This window comes from Pseudoliparis swirei, chromosome 20 (assembly GCF_029220125.1).
Source record: "Pseudoliparis swirei isolate HS2019 ecotype Mariana Trench chromosome 20, NWPU_hadal_v1, whole genome shotgun sequence".
Lineage (NCBI taxonomy): Eukaryota > Metazoa > Chordata > Actinopteri > Perciformes > Liparidae > Pseudoliparis > Pseudoliparis swirei.
The window spans coordinates 1,891,642-1,916,301 of NC_079407.1; the positions used below are offsets into that span (position 1 = coordinate 1,891,642).

The 24,660-nt window shown below is 46.4% G+C and overlaps 2 protein-coding genes across 6 annotated transcripts in view; one reads left to right on the plus strand and one right to left on the minus strand.

The window, feature by feature from the left end:
* Nucleotides 1-626: 626 nt before the first annotated feature.
* LOC130211354 (alpha-2-macroglobulin) lies at nt 627-21,497 on the plus strand. 2 transcript variants are annotated; one of them, XM_056442095.1, is made up of 36 exons: nt 627-734; nt 1,825-2,005; nt 2,517-2,673; nt 3,813-3,865; nt 5,453-5,473; nt 6,596-6,764; nt 6,854-6,938; nt 7,680-7,800; nt 7,880-7,994; nt 8,078-8,187; nt 8,790-8,945; nt 9,040-9,273; nt 9,441-9,504; nt 10,579-10,724; nt 11,301-11,450; nt 11,526-11,654; nt 12,051-12,129; nt 12,194-12,344; nt 13,065-13,290; nt 13,364-13,490; nt 14,628-14,749; nt 14,883-14,934; nt 15,332-15,415; nt 16,274-16,450; nt 16,834-16,915; nt 17,457-17,613; nt 17,947-18,021; nt 18,614-18,806; nt 18,884-19,080; nt 19,150-19,371; nt 19,481-19,599; nt 20,034-20,124; nt 20,198-20,266; nt 20,345-20,450; nt 20,592-20,633; nt 21,037-21,497. In XM_056442095.1, exons 1-36 carry the CDS (start codon nt 652-654, stop codon nt 21,057-21,059), a joined length of 4,368 nt encoding a protein of 1,455 aa, XP_056298070.1. In that variant the 5' UTR covers nt 627-651; the 3' UTR covers nt 21,060-21,497. The 2 variants fall into 2 exon arrangements, with proteins under 2 accessions (XP_056298070.1, XP_056298071.1); XM_056442096.1 differs by lacking the exon at nt 12,194-12,344 and adding an exon at nt 12,392-12,533.
* The window catches only part of phldb1b (pleckstrin homology-like domain, family B, member 1b), a 45,222-nt gene continuing 42,017 nt past the window's right edge, over nt 21,456-24,660 (minus strand). For all 4 annotated transcript variants that reach the window (XM_056442091.1, XM_056442092.1, XM_056442093.1 and 1 more), the window contains one exon: nt 21,456-23,981. In XM_056442091.1, coding sequence (XP_056298066.1) covers nt 23,841-23,981 — 141 coding nt within the window. In that variant the 3' untranslated portion in view covers nt 21,456-23,840. The remainder of the gene's footprint in view (nt 23,982-24,660) is intronic.

Consider the following 24,660-nt stretch of genomic DNA (forward strand, 5'->3'; position numbering starts at 1 on the left):
GGTTTAACTAAACAAACAGTCAGGTTTAACTAAACCAACAGTTAGGTTTAACTAAACCAACAGTCAGGTTTAACTAAACAAACAGTCAGGTTTAACTACACCAACAGTTATGTTTAACTAAACAAACAGTCAGGTTTAACTAAACCAACAGTCAGGTTTAACTCCACCAACAGTTAGGTTTAACTACACCAACAGTCAGGTTTAGACTTCTATACAACCAGAGGAGAGAGAAGGGGTTAAAGTAGACGTTGACTGACTGCTGAACATGTTAAAGGTAAACAAGCCTGACTTCAGGTTTATTAATCTCACCATGTGAATTCTGATGGTTTCTCAATTTTATTAGATTTATTGATCAGACATTTCACTTCCCGACTGAAGCCGTTCAAGACAAACAAACATGATGTTATTGTGACATCCTCCATCAGAGCATGGCCCCGTGACCTTTGACCCCACAGAGGGATCAACAAAGGCTCCTGTATGGTCCCTTCCCAAACCCTGAGGGGTGGGCTCCTGCAGGAGCGGTAAGTCAGCTGGTTTTGGGAAGGGAAACTGTTTCGGGAAAGGGGAGGAGCCCCCCCCCCCCCCCGGCCGGAGGTGACACCCACCGCCGCCGCTCCGCTGGCCGCATAGCAGCGCCTGTTCCCCGCAGACATGGCACCTGTCCTCCGAGCGCTCGTGCTCATCGTGGCTTCGGCGCTCGTGCACGCGGCGCGAGCGGCCCACATCAATGACACGTGAGTTACCGACAACAACAACGATACACGGTGCGTGCTTTTATGCAAACAACAAAAAATACAAACAAACAAACAAACACAAAGTTCGCGTTGTGCGTCACGCCCCGAGACGCCAAGCGCACGCGCGTGCGTGTCGTCGGTGTTTTAGCGGGAGCAGCGCGTGATGGAGCCCACCGGGTCACGTGTTCATGTCGGTGGTCTCCCGGTGAAAACGTCGGCCTTAAGACGCCTACGCAACATGGAGAGAAGTGCGTGCGTGTACGTGCACGTGCATCTGCTCCCTGTTGACTACCAGCTGCTCTCATCTGGAGCTCTGACGTCATCAAATCATCTAAATGTTGTTAAACTACTTTAAACATTCAAAAGTCTAAAACTGTGACTGCAGCTGGTGAATCAGAGCTGCTCACACCGCGCAGCCCGGCGCGCGCACACACGCGCGTGAGCGTGGGTGTTGTGTGCGTGTTTGTTTTGTGTGTAGTGTGTGTAGTGTGTGTTGTATGTGTTTTGTGTAGTGTGTGTGTTGTATGTGTTTTGTGTGTCGTGTGAGTGGTGTTTGTGTAGTGTGTGTTGTATGTGTTTTGTGTGTCGTGTGTGTAGTGTATGTATTGTTTGTCGTGTTTGTGGTGTGTGTGTAGTGTGTGTTGTATGTGTTTTGTGTGTGTAGTGTGTTGTGTCTGTGTGTGTTGTCATTTCATCTAATTTAATTGTGGGTGTCCTCATTAATTCGTCCTTCGTCGCTCTGTTTACGTGGAAACCGTTAAAATAACTTCACATATTAAAAAAATCTTTAGTTTTTTTCTTCGGTGGAAAAATAAAATAAAATAACTCAACCTCAAAGTTCTCATGTGACGTTTCTATTTTTCTGGGTTTCTGGACGTTTGATGTATTTTTGAGTCCGGTGTCGTCTTGCTGCTCCGAGGTCGTCTCCACCGACAGCTCGTCTCTGACTGGCTAGCTGTTTGGCTAAAAGACACAACAACAACAACAACAACTAATCAGAACATCTCTAGAAAGACCTTTTTTGTATTCCAGACTTGTGGCGAGGATGTAAAGTTAAAGTTATTGATCGCCTCTCTTGTACGATCGGCAGCTTCTTCGCGGTGACCGTGAGCTCCCGCGTGCGCGGCGGCCAGCAGGAGGCGCTGTGCGCTCAGGTCCACGGCGCCGCGGAGAGCCTCGCCCTCACCGTGGCCCTGCAGACGGACTCCGGCTCCACCGCCATCCTGGAGCAGACAGTCAGCGAGGACTTCTACCGCTGCGTGACCTTCCAGGTCGGACCGCGAGACCGCCCGGCTAACGGGGACTTCTCACAAGTTTAGGGTCATCGAGACAATTTGGTGTTTCCCGTGAAAACTTTAATTTATCAAATGAATATAAAATATAATCAAGACCTTGAGGAGGTTATAAATAATGATGTTTATTGTAAATATTAATGTTGTTCAGCAGCATAACTGTTTTCAGCTGCGCTCACATAAACAGGGTTTTCTACCCCTCCGCTAGTCTTCTAAGGCGATAACACAACGTACCATCAGAACACTGGAGATGGGCCTCTACACACCTCTGGAGAGACTTCATTAACACCAGAGAATAGTCACTACCACATTAACTATGGAGAGTGTTTATGATTTTATGTTATCTTCATTTATAAAACAGTGCTTTGAAAAATAAGGACATTTCTATGTGACCCCAGACTTTTGGCCGGCAGTGTGTACATATTTGTTTCAGTGGTCTAAAGGCGTCACTTCCTGTCTCGACGGCTGCTCGTTGGGTTTGTTTCCGCAGGTTCCCGCCGTGCGCTCCGCCACCGTGGCGACCGTCAGCGTCACCATTCGGGGTGCGAGCGCCTCCGTGAGCAGGAACACCAAAATCCTGGTGGAGCCGGCGTCTTTCATCCACATCATCCAGACCGACAAGCCGCTCTACAAGCCGGGGCAGACGGGTGAGTGTGAGGCCGCCTCGGAGGTCTTTGAGCGGGATTCCCACCGCGCGCTAGCCCACCGCTAGCTAACCCGCTAGCTACCCCTATGATTTATTTATATGTATATCGCTGATTTACTTATATACACATTTTATTTCTTTATATACACATGATTTATTTATTTATATATATATATGATTTATTTATATATATATATACTGTATATATAAATGATTTATTTATTTATATATATATATGATTTATTTATTTATGGATATATGATTAATTTATTTATATATATATATATATATATATTATTAATTTATATATATATAAATTAATAAATCATTTATATATATATATAAATGATAAATCATTTATATAGATATATATATGTGTGTGTAGCCTGTGGGCGGGTGTGTTTTTAACATTTTGATGGATGAGAGTTGCTTATTGGATTCTTCTGCTGGGAAACAACCGCTGCTGTTGCATCATCAGGAGGATGATTGATCCTCTGTGGAGGCCGGGAGAGTTCAAGGTAACACGGGGGGGCGACTCGTTGGCCCCATCCCAAAACGCCTCCCTCACGGACTCTGACGCCCCCCCAGAGTCCACCCGGTCCACCCGGTCCAGCTCTCTCCGGTGTTTCAGTCTCTCTCCGACGTTTTGAACCCGCTGGTGAAAACTTTCCCAAAGTTTCCATCATCTCTGCACACTTTGCCCACGGGGATTACCCACAGTTCATAGCAACGTGGCGCTAAACACGGGGTAGACGAAGAGTTTGTGTTCAGGATTCAGGATTTAAAGATGGAACTTAAAAACACAAGAAAGCAGAAAATAAACTTTATTATTTATTCATCAAATATTTAGTTTAGTGTTATATAAAACAGAAACGAGTCAATGGGAAGAAGTTCAAATCGGGGGTAAGAAGTACCCCGAGGGGGGGGGGGGGGGGTAGTGATGTCATCGGGTTGGCCTGTGCTCGGGGGGGATTTCTTTTCACAGAGCCTGTAAAACAAAGGCACAGAGGGTTGAGGGGCATTGTGGGTAATGTAGTGTAGTAGTCGGTTTTTCTAAATGTATTTTGTGCCAACTGTAGGATTTTATTTACATATTTAGAGAATAAGTTTGTTGATTTCTCTCCCGTCTTTTCTTTAAAGTCAAGTTCCGAATCGTCTCCATGGATACGAACTTCATCCCTGTGGATCGAGTGGTGAGTTTAATTTATTTATTTAAGATTTATTTATTTATGTATCTATATATATGATTTATTTATATATAAATGATTTACTTATCTATATATATGATTTATATATCTATATAAATAAATCATATATATATACATATATAAATACATATATCATCTAGATATAAATAAATATATCATATATATATATACTGTATATACACAGACATATATATATTAAATAAATGATATATATATACACACATATATATAAATAAATCGTATACACATATATATATGTATATAAATAAATGATATATATATGTGAGTGTACTCATGCAGTCTGGCGGTCTCTCTGTATTCTGGCTGACGGCGTGGGCGGTGACAGCTGTTTGTTGCCGTAGAGACGGCGTGGGCGTGCGGCGCCGTGTGGAGCCGTGTGATAAACACGCTGTCGGGTTCATTTGGCAAACGGCGTGTCTGACCCGAACATCTGAGTCAATACGCGACTCGGGGCTTTTGGCTGAAAACACGGCGGCGTGCAGCAGGAAGATTAAATGTGTCGCAGGATGAGTTCAGGAACATCGGGACAACTCAGCCCTCACGGCCACCACGTCGTAACACATGAGGACCTGGAGACCCCTATACAGCTCTGGTAGAGACCTGTCAATCACCCGGTAGCCCCGCCCCTAAACGATGACATCATGCTGTACAGAAGAAGACTTGAAACTAGAGACTGAGACATAAACTCATGTTGACAATGTTTACTGAGGGAATACATCAAGAGAAGTAGAGTCACTATATAGACTTCTATACAACCAGAGGAGCCCCCTGGTGGTCAGGAGAGAGAATGCAGCTTTAACACATGAAGCATAGACTTCTATACAACCAGAGGAGCCCCCTGGTGGTCAGGAGAGAGAATGCAGCTTTAACACATGAAGCATAGACTTCTATACAACCAGAGGAGCCCCCTGGTGGTCAGGAGAGAGAATGCAGCTTTAACACATGAAGCATAGACTTCTATACAACCAGAGGAGTCGCCCCCTGGTGGTCAGGAGAGAGAATGCAGCTTTAACACACGAAGCGTAGACTTCTATACAACCAGAGGCGTCGCCCCTTGGTCAGGAGAGAGAATGCAGCTTTAACACATGAAGCATAGACTTCTATACAACCAGAGGAGCCCCCTGGTGGTCAGGAGAGAGAATGCAGCTTTAACACACGAAGCGTAGACTTCTATACAACCAGAGGCGTCGCCCCTTCTTCTTTCACTCCCTTTGTTCTCGTGTCTCACTAAGTCTCTCTCGAAGTCTCTTTTGTGGCTCCTGGGCCTCGGCCCTCTTTCCTCTTGACGTTTCTCAGAGCCGTTTTGTTCCGGCTCGTCTCGTCTGGGTCGGTCTGAACATTCAGAAAACGGGTCGATGAACACAGGAGTTTCCCTCGGGACAGAAGTCTGCTGCTGTTCACACGATCCGACTGTACAGCGCTTCTGTTTATTGAAATATGAGTTCATCCTGGAACAATAGTCGTACTAGTTATACACATGTATTTTACTTTATTGCACAAATGCCTTTTACAGCTTATTAACTTGTGTACAATTGTTTTTCTCTTTTTCAGTATAAATTGGTGGAGCTCCAGGTAAGTTATTATTATTATTATTGTTATTATTATTATCTTATGAACCCCAGCATGGCTCCTCTCCTGCTGTTTATCGATAACCCCAAAGCTCCACTAAGATAAAAGAGGACAAGAGTCCTAGTGAGGACGCTTAGTCGTCTCCTTTAGACTCTTTAGGATTCACCAGCGGGGCGTTCACTGACCTGGTTTATATCAGTTACAGGAAGTTCAAAAGTTCTGACTCACGTCTGTGTTTCGGGACTCAGACAGAATAATTGAGGGCGTCTAGTTTAGAGATGTGATCTTGTCCTCCAGGGATCGGGAGGAGTCCTCATGGATCCTTCAGGAGGATCCGGGGGGGGGGGGGGGGGGCGACTCCTTTCACACGATGACGAGGGTCAACTTCATCTCAAATAACATTCATTCATTTATTTTTGTCATATTATTTTTAAGACCAACACGAAGCCCCAATGTTCAGGATTCTAGTCCCTTTTGATTTTGGCGGCCTCTAGTGGTCAGAACCACGAGGCGTATTATATCGTAGAAACCCAGACGGCCATCGGCGGCCATCTTGTATCTGTCCTAAAGGTGCGTTCACACCAAAAGCGAAACTATTTTTCGCGTCGCCCAAAACGCGTAAGTTTACTCGCTCGACCGTTCACCGGGGGCGGGGCTTATCTCCGTGTCTCGTCTCCGTAAAGACCGTTATCATCTCCTCCATCCACCAGAATAACTCACCACTAGTTCTGCTTTATACTTGTTGTGGACGTCCCACACACTGACGCCCTCGTGTTTGGGTTGATGACATTAATATCATATATATATATATATTTATATATGACATCACCCGTAGGCTCACTCAGCTCGGTCACTTTCACCGATGAAGTTACTGTTACGCCTGAAAGATTTCCGCTTCCAGCTACGAGAGAGAACTCAAGAGCCGATTGGCCCGAGTTGCGAGATGACGCCTCAAAGTTGAAATATTTCAACTCCGGGTGAAAATTGCGCCGCTGGAAACTTGTTGCCCCAAACGCCCGGAAAAATATCGCGTATATCGCAGCCACGCGCGTCTGTACGTTGACTTCTCATGGGATTTGGTCGCGCAAAAAAATATTTTTGCTTTTGGTGTGAACGCACCTTTAGGACCCCGAGTCAAACCGCGTCGCCCAGTGGCTGGACCGGGCCGGCGGCGGCGGCATCCTGGACCTGTCCCACCCGGTGATCGCCGAGGCGGCTCAGGGGAGCTACACCATCACCGCCACCACGGGCCGAGGGGAGCGGACCTCCCACAGCTTCGACATCAAGGAATACGGTTCGGCGGCAACAAATTATATCTGTAATTTACCCAAAATCAAGTGTTTAAACATTTGTATGTATGATTTTTCATTGTTTTGCTTTCAGTTTTGCCAAAGTTTGAAGTGACGGTGGAGCTCCCCGCCGTGATCACCATCCTGGACAAAGAGGCAACGCTGAAGATTTGTGGAAAGTCAGTCCCCCAATGAAACACGAGGTTGACGTTTAGGACAGAAGCCTTTAAAAAGAATTCTCCTCGTTTAAAGATAAACCCGAGGCTCTTTTTCTATTCTTAAAAATGGCAAAAGTAAAATATAGAGCATATCAAGCTAGCAGCTAACGGTAAGCGCAACAAGAAAAGATAAAGAGCTTGAGATGAAGATAAAATAGGAGTACTAGTTCTACACATCCAGAGCCAGCAGACAACAACAACAACAACAACAACAAACAATATACAAAATGAAGTTACAAAATAAAAGGAATAAAGTTCAAGTAATAAAATGAAACGTTAGCTACCCGGTGGCGCAAACGGACCATAAAATAAGGCCCGCTTTATGGGCGGGGCTTCAAAGTGATTGACAGGTCGACACCAGAGACCTGTCAATCACTTCTCTACGTCACGCCTCCTCAGTCCAGATATGGTCACTTCCTGTTCGCCGGTTGCAAAATCCAAGATGGCGACGGCGGTGATCCAAGATGGCGTCACAATGACGACGTCCACAGTCTACGATATGACCCCACGCTTTATTGATGCACAGAGCGGCCATCTTGGAGTCCGAGGTCTGGGTGGGTGGGGGGGGGTGGAGTTCATGACGTAATGACGGACTTTGTGCTGCTGCTTTCTCCGTGAACTCCACACTTCTACGGGACGACACGAGCATGAAATGCTCAAATCAAATCTCTGAAAATCCTCCGTCTCTTTCCCGCGCTGCAGATACACTTTTGGGAAACCCGTCGTGGGCTCAGCCAAGGCGGAGCTCTGCAGGAGATCCAGACGGCACCGCTGGTCCTCGCCACGCCGACAGAAGGACGCGTGCCGGACGTACGAGATGACGGCGAGTACCGATCCGAACCGCCGCGCTCTGGAGGAGCCGTCTGTCCCCGGCTGGTGTTGAAGGGCCTCCTCTGTTCCAGACGGACAGAAGTGGTTGCGCCACACGGACCGTGAAGCTGGAGGCGTTCGGCCTCAACGAGACCGCGTTCAGGGACACGTTCGAGGTGACTGCCGAGCTGCAGGAGGACGGCACGGGTGGGTCCACCGGGAGTCCGATCGCCGAGTCATCGCCGCCGCCGCCGGCTCCTGATGCTCCGTCTGTGTTTACCGCCACCTAGGGGTCGTTCTCAAAGGCTCTGCCCAGACCGGCTTCAGCGTGAGCGTGCGGACGGTGACCTTTGAGGACCTACCCGCGACCTACAAGCCCGGCATCCCATTGGAGGGGAAGGTAACGCCTCTTTTATACAATCGGTGTGCCGGCGTTCCCGGTCCCCAGAGGAGGGATTCAGTGTCGTTGGAGTTTTCGCGCTGCAGGAAGTGAAGTGATTCTAAACTCCCACGGTGGCTCGATTGATTGAATGAACTACGGTGATCATATTCAGGATCCCCAGAGGATGAATCTGTCCTTAGTGCCGCCGGCTTATCGACAACTCCACAGGCTGACGAGACGATAAGTTATCTCTGAGATGTTTGTCGAACATTCATGCTCTCCAGAGGTTGGTTAATCCGTCTACTTCTTACCAACCAGCAACAAGTCAAGAGCGGAAAACATCAAACTGATCACGTTCTTACTCACCAGAGGATGAACCCTTCGGATTTTGGACACGCCATTCGATCGGCTCTCGTGAAACAGATACCTCGTCCTCTAAAGGGCAGATTGCCTCGAATCCCTCTGAACACATTCGTGCTCCCGGGGGGGTTAACCCCTTAATGACCGGCGGCGAGGAGGGGAGCGTTTGAACGGCGGAGAGACGCGTCGAGTCGTTCTCGTCGCGTCGGGCGACCGATGAACTCGTGTTCGTCGGCTTCTGATTTCTGACGTGTTTGCAGGTCAAGTTGATCGGCGCCGACAAGCAGGCCGTCGCCAACGAGGCGGTGTACCTGTCCAGCCACGGGACCGCGACCGCCACGGTCACCACGGACTTGAGGGGCGTGGCCTTCTTCTCTCTGGACACCGCCCTCTGGAACAACACCGTGTTCATAAATGTCCGTTTGCTACGAGAACTGTTTTCAATGCGGGTCGTGTTGGTGATGACGAGACCTTTTTTTGTTGTTGACCTGTTGTTGTTGTTGTTGACAGGCGAGTCCTAGGAAGGAGGAGCCCGCGCGGTATTTCAGTCACGAGCGCCGACCGGAGTACAGGTCGGCCTCCGCGGAGGTCGTGCCAGTTTACTCCAAGAGCGACAGCGTGGTGACGCTCGTGCCGCCGCGGGCAGAGCTCGCTTGCGACGAAGACGCGACGGTGCGCGCTCGGTACATCATCCAGGGGGCGGAGCTAAAGAAGGGACAGGAGGCCGTCGACTTCTTTTACCTGGTAAGAATTTCTATCGTGTTTTAAAAATCCCTTCGATCACAAGTCGCGACTTCATTACGCTAACGTCGAGTCGACGGTGATTAAAGGACTCCTCCAGAAGTCTTTCTTTATTTGATGTGCATTGACTGCATTCCAGAATTGTTTGTGATGCCGTTGTTTCTCTGCAGGTGATGTCCAGAGGGGGGATCGTGCAGCACGGCCGCGTCCCAGTGGCCGTTACAGCAGGAACTGGTACGAACTGTCCATGAGACCACCAGGGGGCAACTCCTCTGGTTGTATAGAAGTCTATGCTTCATGTGTTAGAGCTGCATTCTCTCTCCTGACCACCAGGGGGCGACTCCTCTGGATGTATAATAGATAATATATAGATAACATATACAGGACTGTCTCAGAAAATTAGAATATTGTGATGAAGTTCTTTATTTTCTGTAATGCAATTAAAAAAACAAAAATGTCATGCATTCTGGATTCATTACAAATCAACTGAAATATTGCAAGCCTTTTATTCTTTTAATATTGCTGATTATGGCTTACAGCTTAAGAAAACTCTAAAATCCTATCTCATAAAATTGTAATATTTCCTCAGACCAAGTAAAAAAAAAGATTTATAACAGCTGAGTGTTTTTCAAGGCTCAGGAAACCCTTGCAGGTGTTTCGAGTTAATTAGACAATTCAAGTGATTTGTTTAATACCCTACTAGTATACTTTTTCATGATATTCTAATATTTAGAGATAGGATATTTGAGTTTTCTTAAGCTGTAAGCCATAATCAGCAATATTAAAAGAATAAAAGGCTTGCAATATTTCAGTTGATTTGTAATGAATCCAGAATGCATGACATTTTTGTTTTTTTAATTGCATTGCAGAAAATAAAGAACTTCATCACAATATTCTAATTTTCTGAGACAGTCCTGTATATATATATATATATATATATAATAAATGGATAATATATAAATAATATATATATAATATATATATAATAATAAATAGATAATATATATATATAATTTATAGATAATATATAGATAGTATATATATAGATAATAAATAGATAATATATATATATATAATATATAGATAATAAATACATAATATATCGATAATATATAGTGGATCTGCATCGTCTAGCTCACACAGCGATCAATAATTAATAAAGAAACGTGATCATGGATCTAAAAGTTATATTTGCTCCTTGACGTTTAGCTTTATGTTTGCTATGAGAACTGACCACCAGGGTATAGTATTGTTGTTGTGTTGTTTGTGTTTGGATGGTACACAACAGCTTTCTCTGCCTCTCTTCAGTCAACAAAGGAGAGATGTCCGTGACGCTGCACCGGGTCACCGACCTGGCGCCGGTGGCCCAGCTGGTGGTCTACGCCGTGATGCCCGGCGGCGCCGTGGTGGCCGACAGCCACGACTTCCCCGTGCAGCTCTGCCTCAACAACAAGGTACCGCCCCAAACATCGCTTTAATAACGGGCGGTTGTGAGGCGTCCTACCCCCGGTGGACAGTCCATGGTTCACATCACAGAGTAAACCAAGTGGTCAAGACTTCATGAGGTTTCTCTAGTCCCTGATGGTCATGTGACTGTGTAAACAACTAATCCGTGTTTAGACCTACAGGAGGGGAGCTAGTAATGTTAGCAGCACTGCTAACAGTGAGACAATATATATATATATCTATATAATATATAGATATATATATATAATATAAAGACAATATATATAATATATAGACTATATATATATAGACAATACATATAATATATAGACTATATATATATAATATATAGACAATACATATAATATATAGACAATATATATAGACAATATATAGTGGATCCTTTCAGACAAGCTGCACCTTCTAGCTCACATGGATCTGTGAATATTGATCACCAGCGATCAATAATTAGTACAAAACGTGATCATGGATTTAAAAGTAGTATTTGCTCCTCGACGTTTAGCTTTATGTTCTGAACCGTGAGCTCTAACCCAATGGCTCCTCCTCCTCCTCCTCCTGAGCAGGTGACCCTGAGGTTCTCCTCTCAGCAGGAGCTCCCTGCGGGGAGGACCCGGCTCCTCCTGCGGGCCGCTCCCGGCTCCCTGTGCTCGGTCCGGGCCGTGGACCAGAGCGTCCTGCTGCTGCAGCCGGAGAGAGAGCTCAGCGTGGCCCAGGTAGGGCTGCTCGCCGCTGGCTCCGCCCACATGGCACATGGCTCCGCCCACTTTGACGTGTGGGTGTGTGTGTAGGTGTACAGCCGCCTGCCCCTCCAGAAGCTGAGTGGCTACTCTCCTGACGTGGAGGATCCGTCTTCCCGTCTGGACTGCAATAGTTTCATGAGACCAGAACCCAAGAACGACGTCTACACCGTCTTCAAAGTACACTTTGATATATTTATTTATATATGTATTTACTTATATATAATATATGTGTGTGTTTATTTATGTATAGTTATTTATATATATATATGTATGTATTTATATAATATAGGTGTGTGTGTATATATATATATATTTATAAACCTGTATATATTTATATAATATTTATTTTGATATTAATACATCTAAATTTACATATTTATATATATTAATATATAATTATATTTACATAAATATGTATATATGTATTTATTTATATAATATTTATATATGTATACATCTATATATTTATATTCCATAAAAATATATATATGTATATTTAAATATATATATATAAATAAATGTGTTGTTGTTTATCATATCCCTTCATAAAGATTCTCTTGTTTCCTTTCCTAGTCAATAGGAGTCAAACTGTTGACCAACTCCGATGTGAAAGGACCTCGAGAATGTTACGAAGCGTTCATGTACGACGACGGTACGTCCTGTTCTCCCACAATGCACCTTGTTCCTATAGGCCACAACATTATGTAAATTTTCAGACCGCGGTGCTGGTTCTGCTGCTGGTGCTCGTGTTAAAATGGCGGAGGTATACATGGAGCCCAATGTGGTCGAGCCCGAGGCCGGACCGGCCCAGGACTCTGTTAGAACCTACTTCCCCGAGACCTGGATCTGGGACCTGGTGCCCGTCGGGTGAGTCCAGTCATGTAACCCGACCTTTCATTTGTACGTCTTCCTAGATGTCCAAGACTCTCCGGTCTCCATGGCCCACGAGATGCCAATGGCAGGTATTCTGCCGAGACGCAAGGAGGAGAAGAAGGAGGTGCAGACGGTCCGGACCTACTTCCCCGAGACCTGGATCTGGGACCTGGTTCCTGTCGGGTAAAAATCAGCAAGGACGGCGACTCCTCTGGTTGTATAGAAGTCTATGCTTCATGTGTTAAAGCTGCATTCTCTCTCCCGACAACCAGGGGGCGACTCTGGTCGTATAGAAGTCTATGCTTCATGTGTTAAAGCTGCATTCTCTCTCCTGACCACCAGGGGGCGACTCCTCTGGTTGTATAGAAGTCTATGCTTCATGTGTTAAAGCGGCATTATCTCTCCTGACCACCAGGGGGCGACTCCTCTGGTTGTATAGAAGTCTATGCTTCATGTGTTAAAGCTGCATTCTCTCTCCTGACCACCAGGGGGCGACTCCTCTGGTTGTATAGAAGTCTCTGCTTCATGTGTTAAAGCTGCATTCTCTCTCCCGACCACCAGGGGGTGACTCCTCTGGTTGTATAGAAGTCTATGCTTCATGTGTTACAGCTGCATTCTCTCTCCCGACCACCAGGGGGCGACTCCTCTGGTTGTATAGAAGTCTAGTTTAGTAGGACCCTGATGAAACCCGTCTTCTGTCCCGTGGCTCCTCAGCGCCGGCGGCTCGGTGGAGGTGGAGCAGACGGTCCCCGACACCGTCACCCGGTGGGCGGCGTCGGCGTTCTGCGTGGCGGCGGCGGGCTTCGGCGTGGCGCCCGGCGTCGGGCTGACGGCCTTCCAGCCGTTCTTCGTGAGCCTCACGCTGCCGTACTCGGTGGTCCGGGGCGAGGCCTTCGCCCTGAAGGCCACCGTCTTCAACTACCTCTCCAAGTGCATCATGGTAAACGCTCCGGAGGCCGTCGCCACGGTAACCGTCGTCCGGTGGCCACGTTTCACATGTGGTGCGTCCGCAGGTGAACGTCACGCTGGCCGAGTCCGACCGCTACGCCGCCGCGGCCTGCGCCGGCTGCCTCTACAGTGTGTGTGTGTGTGGAGGGGACAGCCGGACCTTCTCCTGGACCCTCAGCCCCACGGCTCTGGGTACTCACCTCCACCTGAGGAACCTCCACCTGAGGAACCTGTTCTTCACCTTTTTACATGGATCACTTATTTAGTGTTTGAAAGATTATTATTTATTAATTTGTATTACTAGAGATGAACATCAATATGACTGATAATGATAGATTGTTATTATAGTTATTATATATAATAATAATATATATTATAATAATAATACATATATAATACTATATATTATAATAACAACATATATTATAACAACATATATTAATAATATATATTATAATAACAACATATATTAATAATATATATAATAATAATATAATAATAATACAATATGTTATAATATTAATAATACAATATAATAATAATATATATTATAATAATAATATATAGTACAATGACAACATATATTAATAATAATATATAATAATACAATATAATAATACAATATATTATAATTTTAATATATTAAATAATACAATATAATAATAATATATATAATAATAATAATAATATATGTTATGTTAATAATATATATTATTGGAACAAATGAATTAATAAAACACAGACGAAGCTCTCGTCATTTTAATTTTCTCGTCTCCAGAACTAGAACTCCATGTTTGTTTCCTGGAAGATGAGACGAGCTAATTAATCTATTAATCTGTGTTAAGGGGCGCTGACAGCTGGGGGGGGGGGGGGGCTCTGATGACTGTCACCCCCCCCCTAACTCCTCCCCCCGAGGAATGCTGACAATCACTTGTACTATCAAGTCAGGTAGTACTGACGAAACACTCAGAAACCTCTCTGGGGGGGGGGGGGGGGGCAGCGGTATAATAAGGGAACAAATGGGGAGTAATGAGATGGGAGACAAACAGACGGGAAGGGATGGAGAATAATGAGTGAGAGCCTCCGTACAATTGTGTGTGTGTCTGTGTGTGTGTGTGGGTCTCTGTGTGTGTGTGTGTGTGTCTGTGTCTGTGTGTGTGTGTGTCTGTGTGTGTGTGTCTGTGTGTGTGTGTGTGTGTCTGTGTGTGTGTGTGTCTGTGTGTGTGTGTGTGTCTGTGTGTGTGTGTGTGTGTGTGTGTGTCTGTGTGTGTGTCTGTGTGTGTGTCTGTGTGTGTGTCTGTGTCTGTGTGTGTGTGTGTGTGTGTGTAGGTCAGGTGGACCTGCAGGTCAGCGCCGAGGCCCTGAGGACCGGCTCCCTGTGTGGTAACGAGGTGGCCATCGTCCCCGACGCGGGCCGGATCGACACGGTGGTTCGAACCCTGCTGGTGCAGGTGAGTGTGTTCTCACACTCACACACACACACACACACACACACACACACACACACACACACACACACACACACACACATACACACACACACACACATGCACCTGTTTGAAGCACTTATGTCTCTTCCTGAAGGCTGAAGGAACGCCACAGATGGTCAGCCACAACGCTGTGCTGTGTCCTAAAGGTGAGCACACACACACACACACACAGAGACACACACAGACGCACACACACACACACAGACGCACACACACAGACACACACACACAGACACACACACACACACAGACACACACACACACACACAGAGACACACACAGACACACACAGACGCACACACACACACAGAGACACACACACACATTGAAACAAGGACTCGTTTCATTAATTCTCACAACAGGAACAACGCTGCTGTTAGCTTAGCCTAGCTTAGCTTAGCGTAAAGACTGTAAACAGGTGGAAGCTGCTAGCCTGATTAATCAAATCAAATATAATGGGTGAGCTTCAAAAGGTAAATGCTAAGCTCAGGTTTTATGCTAAGCTAAGGTTTTATGCTAAGCTAACGAGCTACGTCTGTGCAGGCGGGTCCGTGGAGAAGAACGTCTCCCTGGTGCTGCCCCACAGCGCCGTGGAGGGATCGGCCCGGGCCTCCGTCTCCGTCCTGGGTTAGTGGACCAGACGAGACCACATGAGACCAGATGAGACCAGATGAGACCAGACGAGACCAGATGAGACCAGATGAGACTAGATGAGACCACATGAGACCAGATGAGACTAGATGGACTAAATGAGACCAGATGAGACTAGATGAGACTAGATGAGACCAGATGGACTAAATGAGACCAGATGAGACCAGATGGACTAAATGAGACCAGATGAGACCAGATGGACTAAATGAGACCAGATGAGACTAGATGGACCAGATGGACCAGATGAGACTAGATGGACCAGATGGGACTAGATGAGACTAGATGAGACTAGATGGACCAGATGAGACTAGATGGACCAGATGAGACTAGATGAGACCAGATGAGACTAGATGGACCAGATGGACTAGATGAGACTAGATGAGACTAGATGGACCAGATGAGACTAGATGGACCAGATGGACTAGATGAGACTAGATGAGACTAGATGGACCAGATGAGACTAGATGGACCAGATGGACTAGATGGACCAGATGGACTAGATGAGACTAGATGGACCAAATGAGACCAGATGAGACTAGATGGACCAGATGGACTAGATGAGACTAGATGGACCAGATGGACTAGATGGACCAGATGAGACTAGATGGACCAGATGAGACTAGATGAGACCAGATGAGACTAGATGGACCAGATGAGACTAGATGGACCAGATGAGACTAGATGAGACTAGATGAGACCAGATGGACTAGGTGAGACCAGATGAGACTAGATGGACCAGATGAGACTAGATGGACCAGACTAGACCAGATGAGACCAGATTAGACCAGATGGACCACATGAGACTGACTAGAGCCTCCCCCCCCCCACCCCCAGGGGACCTGATGGGCCGGGCCATGAAGAACCTGGACCGGCTGCTGGCCATGCCGTACGGCTGTGGGGAGCAGAACATGCTGCTCTTCGCGCCCAACGTCTTCATCCTGGACTACCTGAAGACCACCGGCCAGCTGACCCGGGCCATCCGGGACCGGGCCACACGCTTCCTGGAGAGCGGTGAGCGAGGAGGCCTCGTTTCACCCTTCAAAATAAAAGCCCTGCTCCTCCATGGAAACAGAACTCGTCTTTAAAATCAGTCATTAAATAGATTATGTTAACAAATATAAAATATAACACCTATGTTTATTTATATATATATATATATGTCTATTTATATTTCTGTATATATTTATATATCTAATTGTGTATATTTATATATGTGTGTGTGTATATATATATATATACACATATACGTGTATATATATGTATATATATATATACATATAGACATATTAATATATATATATATTAATGTTTCCTGCTTCCTGTTTGTGTTTCCTGCTTCCTGTGTGTGTTTCCTGCTTCCTGTTTGTTTGTTTCCCGCTTCCTGTGTGTTCCAGGATACCAGAGGGAGCTCACCTACAAGCACGATGACGGCTCCTACAGCGCCTTCGGGAAGAGAGACGAGTCCGGGAACACCTGGTGAGGGACCTCGGTGACCTCTGACCTTTGTGACCTCAGGCCTCCGTGACCTCTGACCTTGGTGGCCTCTGACCTTTGAGATGCTGCTGATGAGTAAACACAGAGCCTCGGTTGTCATGCCAACATCGTATTTTAACTCGTGTGGAGCGACGAGGTTTCACGGAGCTCGTCGTGTGGTCCGACTTTTATTTTAAATATTCAGCATTTAAATGAGTTTAATTTTATTTAATGTAGGAAGTTAATAGTAAAGTTTAGTTTCATTAAAAAGCCCAAAAGCTGCGATCCAATAAACCAGAATATGTATTTATGTTCTCTTGATGAACAGAGGTTACATCATCACACATCACACACACACACACACACTCTCTCTCCTGTTTGGCGTCGACATCCTAATAATTTAGTTTTTCGTTGGTCTGCCAGAAAATATTATTATTTGCATTTAATGCGCTTAAAGCTCCGTGCCTCGGGGTTTGTGTGTCCTCTCAAGTGTTTAATTAAATTCTCTCTCTCTCTGTCTCTCTCTCTCTCTCTCTCTCTCTAGGCTGACCTCCTTTGTGCTGAAGTCCTTCGGGGGGGCGAGGTCGTACATCTTTGTGGACGAGGGTCACATGACCTCGGCCCGCCGCTGGCTGTCGGGCCTCCAGCGCGCCGATGGCTGCGTGCGCTCGGTGGGGAAGCTGCTGCACAACGGCATGAAGGTACCGGACCCCCAGACCCCCGTGGACCAGGACCCCCAGACCCCCGTGGACCAGGACCCCCAAACCCCCGTAGACCAGGACCCCCAGACCCCCGTGGACCAGGACCCCCAAACCCCCGTAGACCAGGACCCCCGTAGACCAGGACCCCGGTAGACCAGGACCCCCGTAGACCAGGACCCCCAGACCCCCGTGGACCAGGACCCCCAAACCCCCGTAGACCAGGACCCCCGTAGACCAGGACCCCCGTGGACCAGGACCCCCAGACCACCAGAAGCTCCTCTGAGCCTCTTCAGTTCTTGTGGTTGCCGTGACGACGTTCTTCTCTCTCCTCAGGGAGGCGTGAGCGACGACGTGTCGCTGACGGCGTACATCATCGCCGCCCTGCTGGAGCTCCACGGCAACGCCACGGTGAGGAGGAGGAGTCTTCTCCTTCCTCTCCTTTTTCTTCATCCTCCTCTTCATTTTCTTTCTCTTCCTTATTACTCGTTGTCTTCCTTCTCCTCCTCTTCTTATTTCTCTTCCTCCTCTGGTAGATTTGCTGAGTCGTCTCTTTTCTTCATGACTTCAGGATTCTGTCTGCTGTGTTTTAGTGAATAATTTAATATTCATTATGATATTTTATGTTTTGAGTTACTCATAATTATTTTCTAACTCCTGACAAACTAAAGCTGGAGGTCAAAGGTCACTGTTACTCCAGATAGGAAGTCAGATTTAGGACTCGTTAAGATTAATACTAATATAATAATATCTATAAGTCTCCAGAATAATTCACATCAAATCAATCAACTATATTTAATATTATTATTTTTGTATTTATTTTTCTTTTATATTTGTTGTATATATTATATTAAATATATATAATATTATATATTTATTATTACCTGTTTAAATGCTGCTGCAGTGAAACAACGTATCCTTTGATCTTCATCTTTAAACCGATGATGGTGATGATAATGATGATGGTTAACTTATTGGACCTGTGGGGGTCTCGGTGCTGCAGGACCTCGTGGTGCAGAAGGGCCTGAGCTGCCTGAGGGAAGCGGTGTCCGGCAAGGTGGACCCCCGAGACCCCCGGGACCCCCTGGACCACCTGTACACCACGGCCCTGATGGCCTACACCTTCGCTCTGGCCGGAGACGCGGAGATGAAGAGCAAGCTCGTCACTCACCTGCATCACAAGTCTGACACCCGAGGTGAGCCACCCACAGGGGGCGCCGGAGTCCGCGGCTCCTCGCCGTGACCCGGTTCACGAGACTCTTCTGACCGGCAGGCGGCACCCGCCACTGGACCAGAGCCGGGGCTTCTGGGAAATCCCTGGACTCCCTGGAGGTGGAGATGACGGCGTACGTGCTGCTGGCGCTGCTCTCCGGCCCGCCCACGCCGGGCTTCGGCCTGGACTACTCCTCTGGGATCGTCCGCTGGCTCACCCAGAACCAGAACCCGTACGGGGGGTTCTCCTCCACGCAGGTGAGAGCGGATCACGGGGGGGGGGGGGGGGGGGGGGGTCCGAGGCTTCAACCGGCGCTCTCTCCTCAGGACACCGTGGTGGCCCTCCAGGCTCTGGCCAAGTACGGCGCCGCCACCTACAGCGCGCAGGGCGTCACCACGGTGACGGTGGCGGCGCCGGGCGGCGGCGCCCCCGACCGAGAGTTCAGGGTGGAGCAGAGCAACCGGCTGCTGTACCAGGAGGAGCCGCTGAGCCGGGTCCCCGGGGACTACGTGGTCCGGGCCGAGGGCCAGAGCTGCGTGCTGACTCAGGTACGAGACCCAGGACCAGGACCAGTACCAGGACCAGGACCCGGACCAGGACCAGGACCAGGACCAGGGTGACATCACCAACGTGTCACTAATGGTCGTGTCTCCTTAGATCTCGTTGCACTACAATGTCCCGCCTCCTCCTGACTCCTCCTCCTTCAACATCTCCACTGACATCATCGCCAAATGCAACATCAGCCGGCCTCAAGTCATCCTGGTGGTGACGGTCAGGTACTGCATGCACGTCTGTCCGTCCACATAACACGCCAACAGACACTATAATATGTAGAGATATAAGGTCACCTGTCTTGACCCAAAGGTCCCCCGTCGTGACCTTTTTTAAGCTTCAAGTTTCTATTCCGCTTTTTAAAGTTGGAGATGTGACGGTGACCCACCGCCGCCAGCCACCAGGCGGTATCACGTTGATAGAGCAAACGCCAACAAATATGTATTTAATAAAGAATACTTGAGGAGAGAAAAGAGTTTGTAAAGCATTGCATCCATATTTAATAAGCTTTCACTTTGGACTTATAAATAATAATATTAATGCAACAAAACACAATAAATAGACGTAGAGGTTCCGCCTTAAATAATCATATTAATAAGTATAGAAGTGAATGTTCAGCATGTTATTCACCACAGTGTGTGTGTGTGTGTGTGTGTAGGTACCAGGGCAGGCGAGAGGAGACCAACATGGTGCTCATCAACATCAAGCTGCTCTCCGGATACGCTCTGCACCCGTCGTCCCTGCAGCTGGTCGGTTGAGACGGTAAATGAACGAAAGCCTCGTCTTCCTCGGTCCCCTGACGTTCTTCCTCGTGTCTCGCAGCTGAAGCAGGTCGACGGCGTGCGGCGCGTGGACGTGGAGGACGGCTTCGTCAACATCTACGTCCGAGAGGTGCGGAGCTCCGAACGCCGTCGAGCCACATCGCTCAGGAGGGAGGAGGGAATAACTCGAGTGGTTTTGCATCTGCAGATGAAGAAGAGCGAGGAGAGGACTCACCTCCTGACCCTGGAGGAGGACGTGCCCGTCAGGAACCTGAAGCCGGCCGTGGTCAAGGTCTACGACTACTACCAGACAAGTAAGAGCCTCGCGGCTCCTCGTCGACTGTGCAGACGAGGATGCCCTCGGCGTTCGTTGGTCCTGGCTGGTGGAGAATAAACCGGTGGACCTTGAACGCACCGCCGGCTGCATTTCTTCTGACGTTTGTTTTTGTTTCCAGGCGACGAGGCCGTCACGGACTACACGTCCCCCTGTGGAGAGCGTGAGTATTACACATCGGGGATGGCGTTAGTGACTTAGAGGCTCCACTAAAGTGTAAAACCTCTAGAGGACAATTCCTTGTGTTTTAGGTTTTTTAAATAAATAAGAATTTAAAAACTAAAGCGAAGATTTTAAAAATGTTACTCGTGCAAAAGGTTCAAATGGATCAACTTGAATCTGCATGAACGACGACATCATTTACCACAAAGAGGCTTCTTCTGTGGTAAATGATGAAGCAGACGTGGCCTTTATCGCCACCTACTGGCCGTAAAAATATATAATCGTCAAGACGGTCTTAATTTATCCAGAAAGCAAATGAATCGTATCAAAACGCATCGTTCCAACCAAACTACTGGAACGTTATTTAGTTTTAACGTTAATAACTTGAAGTGTTTTCCTTCCAGACGACGACGTCAACGAGCTGTAGTCTTCGTGGGAATCGTCGTCTCTCCGTTGGAAGAAAGAAACGTTGTTTAGTTGTTTGATTCCTCTTCTTAGAACACATTTTAAACTTCTTGTTCCTCGTTGGAATTGAACCAACAACCCGCTGAGTTCCAGAAAGCAGACGACACTAACAGTTCTGTTTTGAATAGATTTGACAAAATCCATATAATTCATACGTGAAGTCACCGCATGAGACGCACAGGGAACCAATAACACGTACGGCCCGGGTATTGATCCATTGTGTGTGTGTGTGTGCGACACAGGATCTGGAGGTGAGTCATTCTGTACCAGTTTTTAAAAAACAACGGTAGATTGACACGTCGCTACCAGACAATATGAAATGTAACCGACAATAAAACGTTCTAAAATGACAAATGTAAAAATTGTACTTCTCTTTAATACAATACTGTTTCAATCAATAGCACGAGTAGTATTCATTTATTTTATCCTTTTTACAGCATATTTCCTTTCTTTTCAACATCGACAACCACGTATTAACCGGCTAACGTAGTTACCGGCTAATGTAGTCACTGGCTAACGTAGTTACCGGCTAAGTAGTTCCTGGCTAATGTAGTCACCGGTTAACGTAGTCACCGGCTAAATTATTTACCGGCTAATGTTTTCACCGGCTAACGTATTTACCGGCTAACGTAGTTACTGGCTAATGTAGTCACCGGTTAACGTATTTACCAGCTAATGTAGTCACCAGGTAACAGTCACCAGCTAACGTCTTTACCGGCTAATGTAGTCACCGGCTAACGTATTTACCGGCTAACGTAGTTACTGGCTAATGTAGTCACCGGTTAACGTATTTACCAGCTAATGTAGTCACCAGCTAACGTCTTTACCGGCTAATGTAGTCACCGGCTAACGTCTTTACCGGTTAACGTGTTTACCACCTACGATCCACAGACGTGATGTAACGGCCTCGCCGGTGTTGGGTAGTTTTGGTTTGCGGGGGAAGTAGAGAATATATTAAGGTCTTCTTCTTTTCATTTTTTAAAGAAGTGAAGGCATCGCTATCTCAGGCACCACAACCATAAATTACCATCACATGAAACTAAACGACGGCGCCACATGCTCAGAACATCACAGCGTACTTTTAAAAAACGATGAACGGCCTCCGGCGTCCCGCCGATCGTTCGGAACGCGCCGATGGAAACTCGCCGCCTCGGCTCACAGTGGGGAGTCGCTGACGCGTGAAGTTAAACATTTCGTGAAGACTTTTAGGTAATAAGGCAAACGACTACAATCAATATTTAAATATATATATATTTATATTATACCAAAATCTCCACCAGTATCTAGTGTCGTATCACCATTTATTTTTTCTCTAATCTAAGACGTCAAATTCACGTCACTCGCATTTTCGCTCCAGTCGAAATATTTTATTTGTTGCGTCAGATGTCGTAAAATAATAAACCGTCCGGGAGCTACGTCATTAGCTCAGCGTAGCTTAGCATCGACAAAACTCCATTCAGGAAACCAGCAAGAGAAACCAACATGAACTCAGACGTCATAATAATCTGTATTATTCTACCGTCAAGAGTCCCAACGATCACTAATCATGTAGATTGACGACTGAACTCGTAAGCCCCGCCCACTGCTCGGGGCCGTCGTCATGACGACGCCTCGTACGAACCCGTCCGCCCCGTCGCCGCTCAGGTGACACGCGGAGAATCATACGATCTCATGAACAACAGTCAAGGCACAGCTCAGAATTAACCATCGAGTGGAGCCTGGTCGCTGCAGCGCCCCCTGGTGGCTCAGGCCGGCAGTGACGGTGACGCTACGGTCCGACCAATAAACCGGGCGTTCGATACCGCCCCGTCCTCCAGTCAGGAAATAATGCTCGTCAACTTTAAGAGTTAACATTTTAAAACATTTAAGTAAATATTAAGCATTAAATATGAAGTATTTCCACGACTCATTTCCCGTTTCCATCCCATAATGCTCTAATGCAGCGGGTCCAGTAAATCGATCGTCTTTAGCTTCTCCAGCTAGCAAGCTAACGTTATGTAGCAAGATGACGTCAATGACGTCGCAGAGTTTATATAATGCGACGTTTAATAACGAGTTCGCTCATTAGCCTCGTCGTTGTCCCCAGATGAACGACGCCAGGCTAGCTGGTCGTCAGTCCTTATGCTAAGCTAACTCCCTAGCATTCAGATAAGAGTGGAATAAATCGGCTACTTTTAGCTTAGCATAAAGACGCAACTGAAGCACAGCTCGTCATTTCTCTGTTTAATCAAATAACATGTTTCTGCTTCCTGTCTTTATGCTAAGCTAACAGTTTAGTTATTCTTTTATTATTTTGAGGTATTAACCCCGTATTGGTCGAACCATAGCGAGTCCTGTGGCGTCACGTGACCAGGAAGCAGCACCGAGGTGAGCTGGAACCGTCAGTTCTCATATATTTAACCCTTTGATTGAAACACTCAAAATAAACATTGGCATTATGTCGTTTGGCAATTTTCTCTAAGTAAAAAAAGAAATAAACAAAGAATACAAAAGATTCAACAAACAGGGACTAAAAGATCTCCATTTGGCAATATAGAAAAGTCTCTGACAGGTAAACACGTTGGTTTATACACAGGTGTGTGTGTGTGTGTGTGTGTGTGGCTACCTTTTTTCTATCCAAACTGAATCACGTAGAAAAATGTGGAGGTGAAAACAGTCAAATGAAAACGTGAGAGATTATAAAAAATATATAATAATTAAAGTAACAACAAGGCGCTGCGGACAGGAAACAGGAAGCGGCGCCTCAGTTCATGAACTGCGTGTACCCCTCCGCCCCGGTGACGATCACGTCCATCCAGATCCTCATGGCGTCCGCGGCCGGCGCCACCATGTAGTAGAGCCGGTCGTGGGTCTTCACGCAGAAGGTCAGGGACGGGTTCGGGCTCTGGGGGCAGAAGGGGGAGGAGCTAGAGTCAGACCTGGTTCTGGAGGACCCGCCTTACATTTGAAAGATGTTGACGGAGGTCGTTTAACCCCAAAGCATCAACATTTAGATTAATGTTTGTTATCAACATTATAAATTCATTAATTCAGGGAAGTTACAACATTTTAACCCCTGAATATAAAATACAGCACGATTCTCACACAGTAAATAATACAATAATTATAGCAAAAATATGGAATATATATATAAATACATATATATGTATATTTATTAAAACGTTCAAGCTTCCTGTCAGTTTCTCTGATTTGATGTCAGGTGACTTTTGGTCTCAGGTGAATCCGTCATGACGTCATAGTTTCAACGAGCAGCTCAGAATTATTATTTTTTATACAATCTGATTAAAATAAACAGTTTATTTGTGAGGTGACTTTAAATGAGGCGAAGAATAACTTTTCTGAATAATATATCACAACTCTCAGCTCAGTTTTGGCCGCTTGAAGCGTCCGTCACACATGGTGCGTTCAAGGACCGTTGGAGAGATGACAATCTGACAATAATGTCGGTTTTTAGAGCTTCTACTTTTTCTTAGTTTTTTTTAACCGTGTTTTACTCCGGAGGTTTTGGACTGTGAAGAAATGAACGACATAATGAAATGTGGTTCACACGGGGAGGGGCGGGG

What these genes read in the sequence shown, in the direction of transcription:
- LOC130211354 (XM_056442095.1), top strand. Translation starts at nt 652, where the DNA reads ATGGCACCTGTCCTCCGAGCGCTCGTGCTCATCGTGGCTTCGGCGCTC. An exon ending in TGCTGCACAACGGCATGAAG is followed by an intron (nt 17,614 to 17,946) that starts GTACCGGACCCC and finishes CTCTCTCCTCAG; the next exon opens with GGAGGCGTGAGCGACGACGT. An exon ending in GGGGGTTCTCCTCCACGCAG is followed by an intron (nt 19,081 to 19,149) that starts GTGAGAGCGGAT and finishes CTCTCTCCTCAG; the next exon opens with GACACCGTGGTGGCCCTCCA.